Source organism: Gobio gobio (assembly GCF_949357685.1).
Source record: "Gobio gobio genome assembly, chromosome: 19".
NCBI classification, from domain to species: Eukaryota; Metazoa; Chordata; class Actinopteri; order Cypriniformes; family Gobionidae; genus Gobio; species Gobio gobio.
In genome coordinates, this window is record NC_137112.1 from 30,968,183 (window position 1) to 30,985,119 (window position 16,937).

A 16,937-nucleotide genomic window follows, 5' to 3' on the forward strand; every position below is an offset into this window, starting at 1 on the left:
TTCCCAATCCTTAAATTTATAATAAGGAAATGTATCATAAGAAGGCACAAGAAAAGATTCCAGGAATTAAATGAATCCACTTCCCTGTTTTTTTGTCTCCCAAAGCATGTTAAAGCGCAGATTCTAAAACCATTATTGACATTCCACAGACCCTCAATGGCTGGACAACTGAGGGATGGAGAGCAAACATAAGATCTTTGTATCAAGCACAGCCCTGAAATAATCAGGCAACTTATTAACTCGAAACCCTCAACATTTACAGGTTTGAACATCTCACCACCTGCATTTAACCAACTGTCATTTTGTTAAGCGTCAGATTATAGTATGATTTGTGAGATAGGTCATGCGTTGTCTGCCGCAGCCTGATGTTATTGCCCAGAAGTGTTTTGACTGCCATTAAAGTGCTTATCAGGTAATTACAGGTAAAAGAAACAAACACCCCCTTAAAGACTGTGCCTGTTTCAGAGGAACCATGTTATTAAGAGTTCAAATAAAGTGACTGGAATAAGAGTGAGCACCTACAAAAAGTGCTTGTGGTCAGAAGGGCATTTAGTATTAAAAATCAGTTCATTTGACAAAAGTGTTTAGTGAGCCATGGAAGGTATATCTTCATGTTTTTTTGAGTTTACTATATGTCATTGGTTGTCAAAGTTAGACAGTATCTTGCTGGTGAGTTTCTAATGCGAAGAGACTTTGATAAAAAAAGAAAGTAAGCTGTACTCTAAAAATAGTTTGCATTCAGGGTGTTTTGATCATGGTCTTGGGATCACAAAATATTACAAATAGATTGTAATGGACTACTCCCTATTACACTTACTAAAGTCACAATATGATGTCATTGTCCTATTGTCACAAACACATGGTGACTCAAACGAAACAACATCATTAACCTCAAAACATTCTCAAATCTGTGTAATGTGACAATAATTCCCAATGACCTGCAGGCTAGTAACACAGGACTTGCAAATTGAATGACATTAATAGGTAACACTTTACAATAACAGTACATGAATAATCATGTAGCCTATTAATACATGAATTAATAGTTAATTAAACATTAACTCATGATTAGTGAAGATATGAACTAATCATGAACAAATGAGGAGCTATCATGAACTAAGACAGGAGTCATAAGGATTCATGCATGAATAACAGCAGCATTAATACATGTTAGTACATGTTTGATAATTAATGCATTAATTAACATGTATGGGTAAACTAAATCAAACAGGCTCCTTAAGAATAAATAAGAAGTACTCTGACTTTGAATTAAACATGTGATTTAATACTGTCATAATTTAAACTGTAATAGCCTATTATAATCTGCCATCTGCAGCTTTGTGATTTTTAGCCATTTTTGTGAGCCATTAATTACACACATTTATCTAATCAAACGTGGAAAATAGACTAATAACTATCACTAATCATTTTAATTTGATATAAACCGTTTTTAGATTTTTTATAGTTCAATTAGGCTACGTTTAGTCAAAGCTAGTTTTCTTCCCGGAACTACAGTATGTAGGGTTTGTTTCTGGTGGGACACTCATTAGTGGCGCTCTCGGTGCTCCCAGCGCGTTAATGGGCTCTAAAATAAATGCTTTTTATCTTTGTTTTTGTACCAAGGGTGTAAAGGAATAAGGATTCTTAGTGTATATGTTTATTCATTTTGTAATGAATGAATTGTTAGTCCATCATTGTGTCATGACTTTACTTCAGGGGGCACAGCATTACAATCTCATGGTTAACTTACCATACACTAACATCAATGGCTTGTTACTGTATGACTATGTCATGACTTTACTTGAGGGGGCACATCATGATTAATTCACTGTTAACTACTTATCAAATTCAGCTCATGATTTATCATAAACTTACTATCGAATACACATGTAACTAACTAGTATAACTAGTATTCAGCCCAGTTAAGAGAATGGAGGTACAGTATCATCACAGCCTGTGTCTGGGTGGAGAGAGAACTGTACAGATCCCAGCAGACGATCCCTCACTTCCTGACTTTACTGCATGTTTCCTGTTTGGTTATTTTTTGGGAACTGATTTCTCAGGAACTGTTATAAGTCACAGTAGGTTTAGTTTGATGGGAAAGAGAATATCACAAAACAGACTGAGACCTTTTGAGATAAAATATAGCAGATTAAGAATTTTCTATGTTTGATAAGGGTGATCAGTGAAAGTAATGAAAAACTATTCCTGTGGCTTTCAGTAATATTTATGATGAAGCTTCTGATAAATTTTTTTTTTAATTATTACAATAATACATTTTAAAATGTATTTCAAAGTCAAAATATTTGTTATTCATTCTTAGAAAGCCTGTTTGATTTAGTTTACCCATACATGTTAATTAATGCATTAATTATCAAACATGTACTAACATGTATTAATGCTGCTGTTATTCATGCATGAATCCTTATGACGCCTGCCTCATTTGTTCATGATTAGTTCATATCTTCACTAATCATGAGTTCATGTTGAATTAATCATTAATTCATGTATTAATACACGATTATTCATGTACTGTTATTGTAAAGTGTTACCCATTAATATGTGACTGATTCATGGCATAAAGCACAAAAGCCACATTCTCCTAACTGTCAGTTTTCTTTGAAGGTTACTTCCTTGATTCGGGCCTAAATCTGTCTAAATGTTCAGCATGCAGGAATACTTCATCAACATTTCAAAGATGTGTCAATATACAATTAAGTTTAATAGCAATAAATTGACATTTAAAAATTAATAAGTATAAAATCTACTAAAGGGTTAGTACACCCAAAAATGAAAATTAGCCCATGATTTACTCACCCTCAAGTCATCCTAGGTGTGTGTATGACATTCTTTTTTCAGACGAATAAAATCAGAGTTATATTAAAAAAGTCCTGGCTAATCCAAGCATTATAATAGAAGTAATAGTTGCTCTGTTGTTGAAGTCCATAAAAAATGCTGTCCGTCAAATAACGTGCTCCACGCTCTGGGGTGTTAAAGGTCCCATGGCATGGCATTTTTCTATTATTTTATAGTGTTTTCTGAGGTGTACTTATATTATTAGTATGATTTTTACATCATAAAATGTCATAATTTAGAAATAAAAGGCATTTTTTCTATACTGCTGTTTGCCCTGTGGCTGAATGCCCTGCTTCAAGAGGCGTGTCTGCTGTGAGACTTCAGTAAAAACGCCCACTGTTGTGATTGGCTGACATCTTTGCATTTTAAATGAGCGGAGGGGGCGTGGTTTAACGAGGCACGAGCAGGCACGAGTCTGCCAGAGAGACGGATGGACCTGAGTTCACTTCTCATCAGTTCTCAGCACGTCTCAGTTCAGGGTGAACTGTTACAGCATATACTTCAGGTTATTAGTTTATTTCTAGTCGGAGGGGCTGTCACTCATGTCAGAAAGTTAGTAACTTTAGTAAATTATGGATCAGCGCTGACTCGAGACGCGAACCGTTTAGAACGATTCAGTCCGATTTGGTGAACTGGTTCGGTTCACTAAAAAGAACCGATTCAAAAGAATGATTCGTTCGTGAACCGGACATCACCGAGACGAAGCGATTGCTAACAAAGTTATTTATAGTAACTTACTGAATTATGAGAGCGCTGTCAGTCAGCGCGAGTTTATTGTGTTTGTATCTGAGAGTTCTGAATAAACACGAGTCCCAGTCACACCGAGTCCTCTTCATCATTATTCTACCAACTTTGTAACACATGCAATGTACCATTACAGCGAGATGAACGAGTTAGTAAGTGTTGAGTATAGCATTATTTCTAGATATGTTCCAATCATATAAATAGCGTCAGTGACGCGCATTGAGTAACGTTACACAGCGCAAACAAAGACACAACAGCAGTAATCGAATGTTATCCAGTTTATTGTGGGGAAAGCTGGCTAGCCTAGCCCAGATATGCTCACGCTTACCCTCCTTCTGCTTAATCTCACGCCGCGTTTGGTGCCTCCGCTGTGGGCCAGATGCAGTACTGGGGGTCGGGGATGTTGGAGGCCGAGCTTCGGCGTGTGTGAAGTTTATCTCTAAAGATGTGACTGCTGATGTTAAACAGAAAAGACTGTATGCACATTTTAGAACAGATAGATGCGACAAGGACGTACAAAAACACTGACTCACAAGATAGAAAACACGAAAACACTGTTCTGTCGGGAGAGAGAGAAGCCGCTGCCTGTCCACAAATAATAAATAATGAGCTACACATAAGAAATCAATGATCACAGATCAGAAGGAACTGAAGAAAGACTTCTGTTTTCATTTGTACATCCAAACACTGAGAAACTGCCTGTGTTCACTCGTTCACAAATAACGTTAATGATCTCGAGTGTTTGCATGGGCGTGCCAGATTCTCTGGGCGGAGGAAAGGGTGGTAACCGTTCCTGCTTGGACGTCAAACCAGGAGACTTCAGGATTGGCTCGTCTGGCCTGTCATTTTCTCAAAGGCAGAGAAAGACAGCCAGAACTCGGTTTTACACCGATCAACATTTCTATCCACTTGGGGACAATATTCAGGCTAGGGGAACTCATATTAATGTTGAAATACCTCATAAAATGAAAATTTCATGCCATGGGACCTTTAATAAAGGCCTTCTGAAGCGAATCTAAGTAAAAAGTGCGATAAAGTAAAGTTTCGGCCGACCGCCTTACGTATTCAATTTACGGAAAAAGTGTTGAAAGTGCCTCTGCCGATCAAAGGCTTATGTTACCAGTTACGCTCGTCAGACGTCACGTACGCACCTTGAATTGCAAGAAGGCACTTTCAACACTTTTCCACGGAAGGCGATCGGCTGGAACTGTACTTTATAAAGTTTTAACTATGGATATTTTTCTTACACAAACGCTTCAGAAGGCCTTTATTAACCCCCCGGAGCCGTGTGGAGCATGTTATTCGATGGACAGGTGCAGAATTTTTATATTTATTCGTCTGAAAGAAAAATGGCATATAGGCTACACCTAGGATGACTTGAGGGTGAGTAAATCATGGGCTGATTTTCATTTTTGGGTGATCTATCTCTTTAAATGAGTGTTGAACTTGAATGGTGTCTTAAGGATAACATAATACTAAGGGCCCTATTTTAACGTTCTAAGTGCATGGTCTGAAGCCCATGGCGCAAGTTCAATTAAGGCATGTCCAAATCCACATTTGCTAGATTAATGACGGAAAAAACAGTCGGCGTGTCAGGCACATGGTCTAAAAGGGTTGTACCTAGTCTCTTAATGAGTCATGGGTGTGTTTTGGGCATAACGTAAACCAATCTCAAATAGTCCCATTCCCTTTAAAAGCCAATTGTGCTTGCACCATGGCATATTTGTTATTTGGAATTTGCGAACGGAAAGACTGAATGCTTCTCCAAAGAGGATTCTTTTTATTTTTAATATTTAAAAATGTGTGTGTGCTGCTGCCCTGTGTGTGTAATAAGCAGAGTGTAAACGCGTTGTGCACCCGGCTATAGGTGCATATTACTAACGCGCCCTTTAAATAACACAAAAAATACTACGGCATTGACTTTCGACCAGGTTTTTGTTGGTCAATGGCGCAGTCGTTTTCAGTTGCCTCAAAATAGCAACACGCCAACAGTGCGCCTCGTTTTCAGACCAGCACGCCCATGGCCGAACAGATGGGCGTGAGTGCATTTGCTATTTAACCAACGTGCTGCAGGATGTGAAAATGAAAACTGCGTCAGGCTGTAGCTAGCAAAAAACACTTGCCTGGTGTCGCATTGCGTCGGGTGTATGATAGGGCCCTATGAGTGCTATAGTCTATGACATCAGTATCAGACTAAGTAAATTAGCAGTTTGTGTGCCGCGATTTATTCAACAGAAATGTGGTTTTACATTCATTTCAGGTTTGGACAGAGCATATTAGGCCAATATAGATATTAAGATATGAAAGTTGGTACAGAGAACTAATGAAATACGATTTGTTTGCATATGTATAATACTCACATAAAAGCATATAAAACATCATAATATGTTTTATTGAGTCACACGAAAGGTCTACAAGCATGTTTAAACACCAGGACCTCAGTCATTTTTTCATTTCACATGCAATATATTTAACAACAATTAAAGTTTTTTCTTTCCCCTCGTTCAGATGTGAACAGGGGAGAGATGAATGATTTAAAATGTTTTACTTTTCTTATGATTATATCATATCAGATAACACATTATAGAACAAGTTCGATGGATGTAGTCAAGTAAGATGTTTCTGTTCTCAGATCTGTTCTTCTGTCTCACATGTAGAATAAATACTCACAGCATTGTTCAAACTCCTTTCCTGAAGAGTGAATGAATCCAGGTTGCACAAACCTACATTAAATCAAATGCGCATCAAACAAAACAGCAAACTGTAATGTTGGTTTTGTGTCATCTAACCAACAGAAAAGCATATTCGAATGGCTATGTGGCTTTTGGCGTCACATACCTTTACAGAGGATCTCCATTTCCTATCTAAATCTCTCAATTTCCCTTTTTTTTCCCATCTGTATTTGTACTTCTCTCTAAAGACCACAGGAAATTAGATTCCTCTACAAAATCCCAAGGCACTATAAATTTCCCTATTATAAAAATGTACATCAATGCAAAGTTATGCCACTTTGAAATGATAATGTTGGAGGGGAACAAAAGAGCCCCCTGCTGATTGGTCAGTGCTATTACACGGCGATATCAGAGGCCAGGCGAAGGCACAGGGCAGCTTCAGAGGGCATGTCTCCAGCACTGATCTCATTTCCTTCCAGCCTCAGGACTCTCAGCTTGGAGAAGTTCATAACATCCACCACAGTGCAGAAACTGCCCAACGTAAACTCTGAAATGAATGGAAAAACACTCACGTTTTATATACAATTTCAACATTTCTGATATGGGAACAATGAAAAGCAATAGATGCTATGTACACCAAGTGCAAGTAGCAATAGACACAATATTTACACAAGTTAGATTATATTCATACTTATAAATAGTGGCAAATCCTATTTGCACCTCAGTGTTGTTGTACATTAAACAGTATGCAATAATAATAGTGTAATTGATTATGTTTGTAAAAATTATTAAATGAATGACGCCTTATTGGGATAATAAAGCACTCACTAAACCTACCTCTAACCGATAAACACACGTTAGACACTTTATTTCCACTTTTCGAATATTTTTTACATTTTTATTAAAACAAATGCCATTCCAAACTGAAATGTGATGGGAAAAAAAGATTATAGAGAGTTCGGCAAAAGGCGGATTCGAACCTCAGGTCTATTTGCTTCAAAATTTTCTGCCACATGTTTTACCCCTACACTACTACAACTGTACACAACCTTGTGTCTTCGTCGGTGGGTGGAGCAAGGCGGGCTATTTGCACTTCTGTTTCTCTGTCTTGCTTAGTTGTAGTTTAGTTTTCATAGTCTGTTTTGCATTGTAGGGTATGTTTTAGTTTATAAAGTTAGTAATATGGATATTTTTCTTACAAAAACCCACACTTTGCTTCAGAGGGCCTTTATTAACCCCCTGGATTTTGGATTATTTTTATGATGGGTGGATGCACTTTTTTGGACTTCAAATTCAGGAGCACCATTCACTACCATTATAAAGCTTGGAAGAGCAATGATATTTTTTAATATAACTCTCTGATTGTGTTCGGCTAAAGATAACCATATACACCTGGGATGGCTTGAGGGTGAGGAAATCATGGGATAATTTTCATTTTGGGGTGAACTATCCCATTAGCGTTACATGGATTATAGTGTTTTAGTTCCCAGTGTTGATTAAAAAATTATATCTCACGCATAACCTTTGGATTATCTACACAAAGGTTAGTCCAGTCATGAAATATGATCTAATTATATTTCACTAAAAAAATCTCAATATTAATTTGAACAAATAAGCCTGAAATAATTGCTTCTTATCAAGTATATTCACAAAAATCTCATGAAAGTGTTTACAGTTGATACCAATTTTTTGTTGAAAATAGTAGAAGGGCTGTACCTTTGATCTGATTGGCCTGAAGATAGAGATGTTGCAGACTGCTACTAACAACTGGAATTCTCTCCAACTTGTTGAAGGACAAATCCAGCTCCACCAGACCGCTGTTGTTAAAGGTGTTTTGGGGGATGCCTTTGTTTGTGAGCTCATTGTGAGCAATACGGACATACTGCAGGTTGGTAAACTGGCTGAAGAAGTTCGCTGGTACTGCTTCGATGGAGTTGGACTCTAGGTAGAGCTGGTGGAGCATCTCTGGAAGACCATCTGGAACCTTCTTGAGCTGGTTACTGCTCACATCCAGCAGAGTTAACGACTTCAGACCTTTCAGGCCACCACCAATATCCTGGATGTCATTGTTATGGAGCAAAAGTATGGTCAAATTCTCCATGCCCTCAAAAGCGTTGGGGGGCAACTTGGCAATTTTATTGTGATTAAGACGAAGGTCACGTAGTGAGCGAGGTAAGTTGGATGGGACCTCGGTTAGGTTGTTGCTGTTCAGGTACAGACGATCCAAGTTCGCCAGTTTAGCAAACGCTTGCTTGCCCACTGAGGTAATATGGTTCTCGTGCAACATAACCCACACGAGGTTGGTGGCATTTCCAAAAGCATTATCTGGGACAGAGGTGATCTGATTGTGCTGTAGGTAAACATACTTCATCCTGGATGGGATGTAAGGCATTTGTTTCATGTTGCGGTTGTCGCAGTACATGGCAATTGGGAAGGTTGGAGGACAGTCGCATTCCTCAGGACACTCTCCCCCAGTGTTGTCGGCCTGCAGAGAGGCATAACCACGGCTGTGCAGAGAAGAAAGCCACTGAAAGGGATCTCTCCCCTCAGACAATGTGAACTTCAGGAGTCCCAACAGCAAGAGAGCAACCAACCGCATTGTCACAGAAACAAGAGACTCGACAGCTGCAGAGAGAAAGAACATAATTTAACATTAATTAAAATGATTATATACTAAATTACTGGCAACCCTGTTGTAAAACCAGCCTCGGATGGATTGCTGGTCTTTGCTGGTTTTAGCTGGTCCGGCTGGCCACCCAGCCCAGATAAGATGATAGTCAGTCAGAGCTGGTCTTCAGCATATAGCCTGGCTAGTTTTAAAGGAGTTTTGGGCATTGTCTGACCAGCTAAACCAGCAAATAGACCAGCTGAATGCCATTTTGGACAGGATGAGTAACCAGTTTAAAATGGTTAAGACCATCTTAAACTGATTTAAGCCTTTTTTTTTCTCCAGCAGGGTGACTAGCTTGGCTTCCGGATTGTCAAGCTGACAAATGCAAAAAATCTAAAACCAGAAAAACAGATCAGGCTGGATGACCAAAACCCCTATAGCAGAAAATCAGTTTAAGCTTTAAAACTGTTTTGCAGCATGGAAAAAAAGTTCTAAGGTCAAAAAAGAACATGTAGATAAAAAGAAGATTATTGCACACCAGGCAAAATGGTTTCTTGTGCATGATAAACCTGAACAATAGTGGCTATACTATAGAAATTGTGGCAAAATAGTGTAGTCTGTAGTGAAGGGGGGGAAATGAAAACCCTAAGAACAACAAACTTGTAACCCTATTCCTGCAAAGAAAACTTTCAAGAACAAACAGCAACACACAACCTGCATTCAGCTACTGTGAACTTATTCCACTCATTACCAAATCCAAAGAGGAACATTTCAACAAGTCTCCATTGATGCAGAAATGCAAAATAAGACAAGAAAATAAATAAATCTTCCACTAACATGTTGGCAATAGCAAACGGCATCACACCTACCTGATCAACAAAGGCACTGCCTTCTCTTTGTCTCACTGTGAGTCCCTGTAGCAATATGGAGTGACTTTGGCAAAGATTGCAAATACCCCTTCTCCCCTACAAGCTTTTTTTGCCTCCACCCTCCGAAGCCCCCTCTCAAACCCTGTCCAATTACAGAAGACTAGCCTTTCTCCATCCCAAGTCTATTTTTTTCACCAGTTTTGAGTGGCTGATCTCGATCACTCCCAGCTGTGGAACATGTTAGCGACATCTGCTTCTGCATACATCAAGCTTTTCTCATTAAGGAGAATGCGGCCCTCACGGCAATACTGACCAAACTATCAACAATGCATGAGGGAGCTGTATACAACTCTACAGACTTTTCCTACCTCTGAGCCGCCCAAGAGGCACAACATACATTTTTGCTTCAGATTCAAAAAAAGAAACATATTCATCACATTTTCCTCAGATGCAGATTTACTGACTCAAGTCATTTACCAGACAAGAAGTGTCAATGCTAAAATTGCGGCGAATATTAAGTATCCGTCTGCCATTCGATCTCTTGTGTGTTTCATATCTTTTTGTTTCTCATATCTCCAGGCACTCATCTTGAGGAATGTCAGGTCCTCCATCTCCTGAGAGGCCTCTCTTTTTGTGGTCTTTGATGGTTGGTTGCTGCCAGCTGGTTTTTGGCAAGTAGATCTGTGGCGTGCTAGAGGTGCCTTGCTTTGGACCCAATGCAAGACACAAAGCCAGACAGCTTCATGTTCTGACAGCTCCAGGCCTGAATATACCATCACAACCACAGGTCTTGAGGGAGTCTACACTTTTATTTATTGTTTGGGATGGAGAACATGAAAAACCTTAGGTGTGAAAGTGTAGTAGTGGGAATTGTTAATGTTTTGGCTAGTTCAGAGATGGCTAGTTTGGTTTAATGTACCAATAAGTCAAAACATTTTCAGAATCATCGTCAACCTTCCAAATGCAGTATTAAAGTTGCTGGAGTAAGTGGTTGTAACTTAAGTTTATTTAATACTAATAAGCCATGATATTAATGTAACACTTTATGGTAACACTCTATTTGAAAGTGTCCTTGTTACAAGTTACATGTACTTACCATAGTAATAACAGTAAATTATGCATAATTACATGCAACTAACCCTCAACCAAACCCTAATCCTACCCTAACCCTATAGTAAGTACATGTACTTAATTTATATTAATCAGTACTTAAATATATAATTACACTGTAACAATGACACGTTAAAATAAAGTGTAACCCACTTTATTTGAACGTCGCTGTTACACATCTCACATGTACTAAAAATACTATAGTAATAACAGTAAATTATGCATAATTACAAGCAACCAACACTAAACCAAATCCCAACCCTAAATATATGAGTACATTGTTAATCAAAATGTACTTATTTGTATAATTATTAAAAATTCAGGTCTCCAATTGAACATTTTCTAGTGACCGATCACATCTACATTTTTCAGTAGGCCAAATTGAATTTCTGTGAATTGATGCAATTTAATTCAATTAAAATTCAAGAAATTAAATTTGGCCAACTGAAAATTTTAGATGTGATCGGTCACTAGAACATTTTCAATTGGAGCCCTGATTTGTTTTACAGTGTAACAAAGGCACCTTAAAATAGGGTAACCAGTGATTATTACTAAATTCATCATTCAATTAAATACATCTGTATACATGACATACCAGATTAAATTAGAGTATATGACATTAAAGTATATTTCATTTTCCATAATACTTGCCAATTCATTCAGCAGTGGACTTTTACAATATTTCAAAAGCTATAGAAGTAATTATACAATTACATATAAATAATACTTAAGTCCTACTTAGTGTGTCAAAAACAAATCCTTCAAAAACAATAATTGCATTTAATCTGGATTTATTTAATTGCAATTAACATACAAGTGCCCAAAAACATTACATTAGTTAGCCCTCAAGTATTATTTGTCTAAAAAGTACCCTTTTTTTAAGTATGCTAAAGTGTACTTCTTTTTCACAAGGATGGCAGTCTATTTCTGTAAATTTCTTAACTTAGGTCTGTTTAGTAAGTAGATCATCGAGCTAATCACCTATCAAACAACTTTAGCTAGCCAGTTTTAATATGAATTGCAACAGACAATTCACATTCTATACAATGAAACAGCAAGGGGTTCCTTACCCCCCCAAGTACACCTTCAGTCTGAACACTTGTTTGGATGCATGTACAGATGATTCGATCACTATAGCCCTCCATATAGTAATATATTATTCATACTTTAGCAGCACATAGCCTGATTGTCTCTAAAAAGCCTCAGGTCCAGAATGCACAGGGTCTGATCCCAGAGGGAGGTGAACTCAGCATCAGGAAACACTTTACATTCCTGCCATCCCTGTCCCTGCTCCTGCTGATCTCTCTCCAGCCGTGACTTAGCCTCTTTGAACTTTAAGCTGATATGTGATTTGTGTTTCAGCACAAAGAGGTCAGACTACAGAGGTGACCTGAATCACTCGGAGACGTGCTTTCTCGCATTATCTTGAGTGATGACCTCTGTGTGTAAATGAAGACTGAAACTATGGTCACACTTTATTTTGGGGAAGACATATTCACTAGGGATGAAACAATACACTATATTGACAAAAGTTTTGGGACGCCTGACTTTACATGCACATGAACTGTAATGACATCCCATTCTTAATCCATAGGGTTTAATATGGAGTTGGCCCACCCTTTGCAGCTATAACAGTTTCAACTTAGGAGTGTGTTTATGGGAATTTTAGACCATTCTTCTAGAAGCACATTTGTGAGGTCAGGCACTGATGTTGGACAAGAAAGCCTGCATTCTAATTCATCCCAAAGGTGTTCTGTCAGGTTGAGGTCAGTACTATGCAGGCCGGTCAAGTTCCTCCACACCAAACTCGCTCATCCATGTCTTTATGGACCTTACTTTGTGCACTGGTACGCAGTCATGTTGAAACAGGAAGGGGCCATCCCCAAACTGTTCCCACAAAGTTGGGAGCATGAGATTGTCCAAAATGTCTTGGTATGCTGAAGTATTAAGAGTTCCTTTCACTGGAACTAAGGGGCCAAGCCCAACCCCTGAAAAACAACCTCCCCCTCCACTAAACTTTACACTTGGCACTTTACACTTACACTTGGCAAGTACCGTTCTCCTGGCAACTGTCAAACCCAGACTCATCTATTGGATTGCCAGACAGAGAAGTGTGATTTGACACTCCGGAGAAGACGTTTCCACCAGTTGAGGAGCCAGGATTTTTTCATAGGGATGGCCGGGCAGGGGCCAGCAACCAGTCTGGGTGGCACAGAAATCTTCATTATTTCAACAACAAATTGTTTGACTATAATGTACTGGACTGGATAGTAGTGAATTAGATCAAGGAATACTGAGTGAATTTGACCTCACCTCCAGGCATATTTATAAAGGGGCTCACATTATAGCTAAAGTTCAACTTGCTCAGTCAGCTTGGTTCTGGTTCTTAAAAACCAATTAGTTTGTTCTTCATTGTTCCATCTTCAGGGATGAGACATGCAGACAACTAGGCTACATAGCCTTAATTATTCAATCTTCATTGAATTTTATATAATCAATGAACTCTTCAACAATTCTGAGTTAAACTGTAAGGACTGTTTCCAAAACTTGCAACCGAAAAAGTAAACACTGAATGTTTAACTTTCTATATAAATTGTCAAAACAAATAATTGCAACAGTTATGTCATAAATTAAACTATCATAAATTAAACCAGAGGTACAGTATGTGGCATCAAAAAACAGTGAATTAAGTTTGTCACTCACTCAAAACGGTCTTGCAACCCACCAGTTGAGAAACATTGACGTAGGCTATATGTTCGCCATTCACTGTTGTTCTGCTGAAGCTCATTCGGCACCTGTACATTTTCCGCAGTCATTTGACTTGCGCTTGATGTTTACATTTGTTGGAGTGCGCGTCTGAAAAGTCTCCCGTATTTGGTGGTCTTAAAGAGACGGCCACCCCTCTGCCCCTGGTCTCCACTGCTCTAGAGTCCAGTGGCTGCATTCGACGCTTTGCATTGCACTTGGTGATGTAAGGCTTGGATGCAGCTGCTTGGCCATGGAAACCCATTCCATGAAGCTCTCTATGCACTGTTCTTGAGCTAATCAGAGGTGGCCACCTATCACAACACCACAGTACCAATTCCCTGAGCTCCTGAGAGCAACCCATTCTTTCACAAATGTTTGTTGAAACAGTTTGCGTGCCTAGGTGTTTGATTTTATACACCTGTGGCCATGGAAGTGATTTGAACACCTGAATTCAATGATTTGGATGGATGTCCCAATACTTTTGGCAATATAGTGTATATCGTGTCACAATGTATCGCAATACAAAACTGCAACAATATGTATCATCGATATGTGACAATCTGTATTGTGTATAGTTCACCCAAAATGAAAATTACTGAGAATTTTTTTTTTTTTTAGTTTTAGTGTCACTACTACATTATATAATACTACCAACTATATATAATTGTATAATATAATGTATAATATTGCAATGGAGGAATTTTTGTGGGTTCTGATAATGGCAAATGTCTTGTAAAAAGTGGCCTACATTATTTTAAATGTATCTAATCAGTGAAAGAGTGCAAACATATTTGTCTAAAATAATTCTGTATTTTCAGGTTCAGAATCATGAATATTTTTATTCTGGTGTCACCGTTGTCTAATGTGTTACCAGCAACAAGTCCAAGCCTATTTAGCATTTTAATCAACAGTACATTTTTTGTTGACCTTTCACCATATGTTTTGGAGTATCGCAAAAATATTGTCTCGTGAGTTCATGGTATCGTATGAGGGTATCGTTACACCCCTAATATTCACTATTAACTACAACTTTTGCTTAAAAAAATCTACTAATTTACTGCTGATTTATAGTTAGTGAGGTAAGGTTGTGTCATCATTTAACCGTTCAACCATTTGTTGTTCCAAAACTGTATGACTGACTTTTTCCTGTGGAACATAAAGATGTTAAGACGCAAGTAAAAAATTTTCCTGTGTGTTTTTTTGTTTGTTTGTGTCCAGAGTTAAGCAAAGAAAGTAACGCATACAGGTTTGAAATCACATGAAGGAGATGACTTTTTCTTTATTTGGTCGACTCATTTTTGTTTTTTGATCATCATTTTTCCACCACATTTCAAATGATATAACGTGTTTACCAGCATTTTATGGCAGAAATGAACATTGGAAATTACATTTAAAACATTCATGGAATAAAATGGCCCTTTTTTTTTTGCTAAGGCAGATTTTTAGCAATTACAAATATTTTGAAAAAACAGCTGAATAGTAATGATGCACCATAAAATATTCTTCTCACAAACAATATGTACTGTGATTTGTCTTTGTTTTCTTCACAGGTCATATCTCACAGTCTTTGTGATCATTGTGACCTTCATTGGGGCAAAATTGTTCATTGTGATTTAAATTGCATCACATAATTAGTGTAAAAATGCATATTTTTACAGTATTTGTTTTACAAATACTTCATTACCTTCAGTAGAAATTTGGGTATCTATACTTTACTGGAGTAATTCTTTTTCAGCCGACTTTTTACTTCTACTCCTTACATTTTCATGCAATTATCTGTACTTTCTACTCATTACATTTTAAAAATAGCCTTGTTACGCCTATTTCATTTCGGCTTGTTTTTATTCCAGCTTGTCATCGTTCCCCAAAAAAAACCTATCCAGATAAATCGCACCATCCAGATAGAATGAATTTGATTCTGGTTGGATGAGAAGTATAAACATATACCATTCCAACACCCTGGTTTGTACGTGATCCATCGCAACTGCACATGACACAAAACACGTAATGCTCAGTAGTACACATTGGCCTATATGGTTCTTTAATGTATTTGCGTTGTACTAAAATGCGTTCATTTTCAATGGGCATATATGCGGCTGAAACAGGCAGCCTAGTGCATCCCAAATTTTTCACGATTAACATTTTAATATAACATTATAGTCATTATGGCGTGGAGTAGTGCACTATAGGGCCCTGTGGCACTGCCTGCTTCTGTCCTTATATCACTTCCTTACATTACTACATTACTTCCTTATATTACTTTTACACTTTAAGTAGTTTTGAAACCAGTACTTTTACTCTTTTACTTGAGTAAAAAGCTTGAGTTGATACTTCAACTTCTACAGAAGTCTTTTTAAACCCTAGCATCTATACTTCTACCCGAGTAATGAATGTGAATACTTTTGACACCTTTGAATAGCAACGATAAAGAATGACAGCTGTTTTAATGTTTTAAGCAGTTTTGATGTGAACTTTTCAGTTTTACTGCCACACAAATTTACACCTAAAGCTGTACTTTGGCATTGCTTTTATCAGAACTCACATTTGTATTATTAATTTTTAACAATTAAAGAAAAAATGATCATTCTGATGACCTTTGTGTAGTGATGATGCGTAGTTTGAGATATAGCACCCTCTAGCCATCACTTAAGGGAAAAGCATGTGATTCTGCAGCCAAGATATGAGTCATACTCTCAGGCAGATGATCTCAATAGGAAATAACTGAACATATCCATTCATATAGACTGGAATGAATCAACAGGCATGATCAAAGCTTTCAAAGTAACATATGAAACAAAGCTTAAATGAAAAACAGACTTCTTTACCATAGGCAGTACTCAAGCCTGGAAACCGCTTGTAAGGCATTTGTACTTGAATGCATTAGCTCTGAAATACAAAACAGAAATATCTTGTCCTGTGAACTGGTCGTCATACCCGCTCTGTGACATCTCCTCCAGCTTGCCTATCCTGTGCCCATGACTTTTCTGTGGCATGACTTTGCCACAGCAGTCTGCTAACCACAAAACAGTCACAAGGACCTCAGTCATAACGTGCCAAGAGAAAAACAGCACACACGACTGGAGCATGCTCATGAAAATGCAAACACAAATCGCAATGTGCACATGCAAGCAGTGTTTTGACGGGATGTAAGTATACACAGAATTTATGCTGACTGGAAGTTGTAATTAAACATGACGGATGGAAGATAGTACTAGAGATGACAGAGAACATGAGTATAAAGAATTATGGATGTATACTCTAAATATTGAAATAAGCACTTATAAGAAATTATAAGAAATGTGATAGCAAAACTATTTTGCTGTATCA

At 37.9% G+C, this 16,937-nt stretch overlaps 1 protein-coding gene across 3 annotated transcripts in view; it reads right to left on the reverse strand.

Annotated features, from left to right (window-relative positions):
- Nucleotides 1-5,804: 5,804 nt before the first annotated feature.
- The window catches only part of fmoda (fibromodulin a), a 79,748-nt gene continuing 68,615 nt past the window's right edge, over nucleotides 5,805-16,937 (reverse strand). For 2 of the 3 annotated variants that reach the window (XM_079844353.1, XM_079844352.1), the window contains exons 4-5: nucleotides 7,989-8,897; nucleotides 5,805-6,819 (exon numbers count right to left, since the gene is read on the reverse strand). In XM_079844353.1, the coding sequence (XP_079700479.1) occupies nucleotides 6,668-6,819; nucleotides 7,989-8,897 (1,061 nt within the window). In that variant the 3' untranslated portion in view covers nucleotides 5,805-6,667. Of the gene's footprint in view, nucleotides 6,820-7,988; nucleotides 8,898-9,752; nucleotides 9,853-16,937 lie in introns of those variants that run through there. The other variant, XM_079844354.1, reaches the window with a different exon arrangement.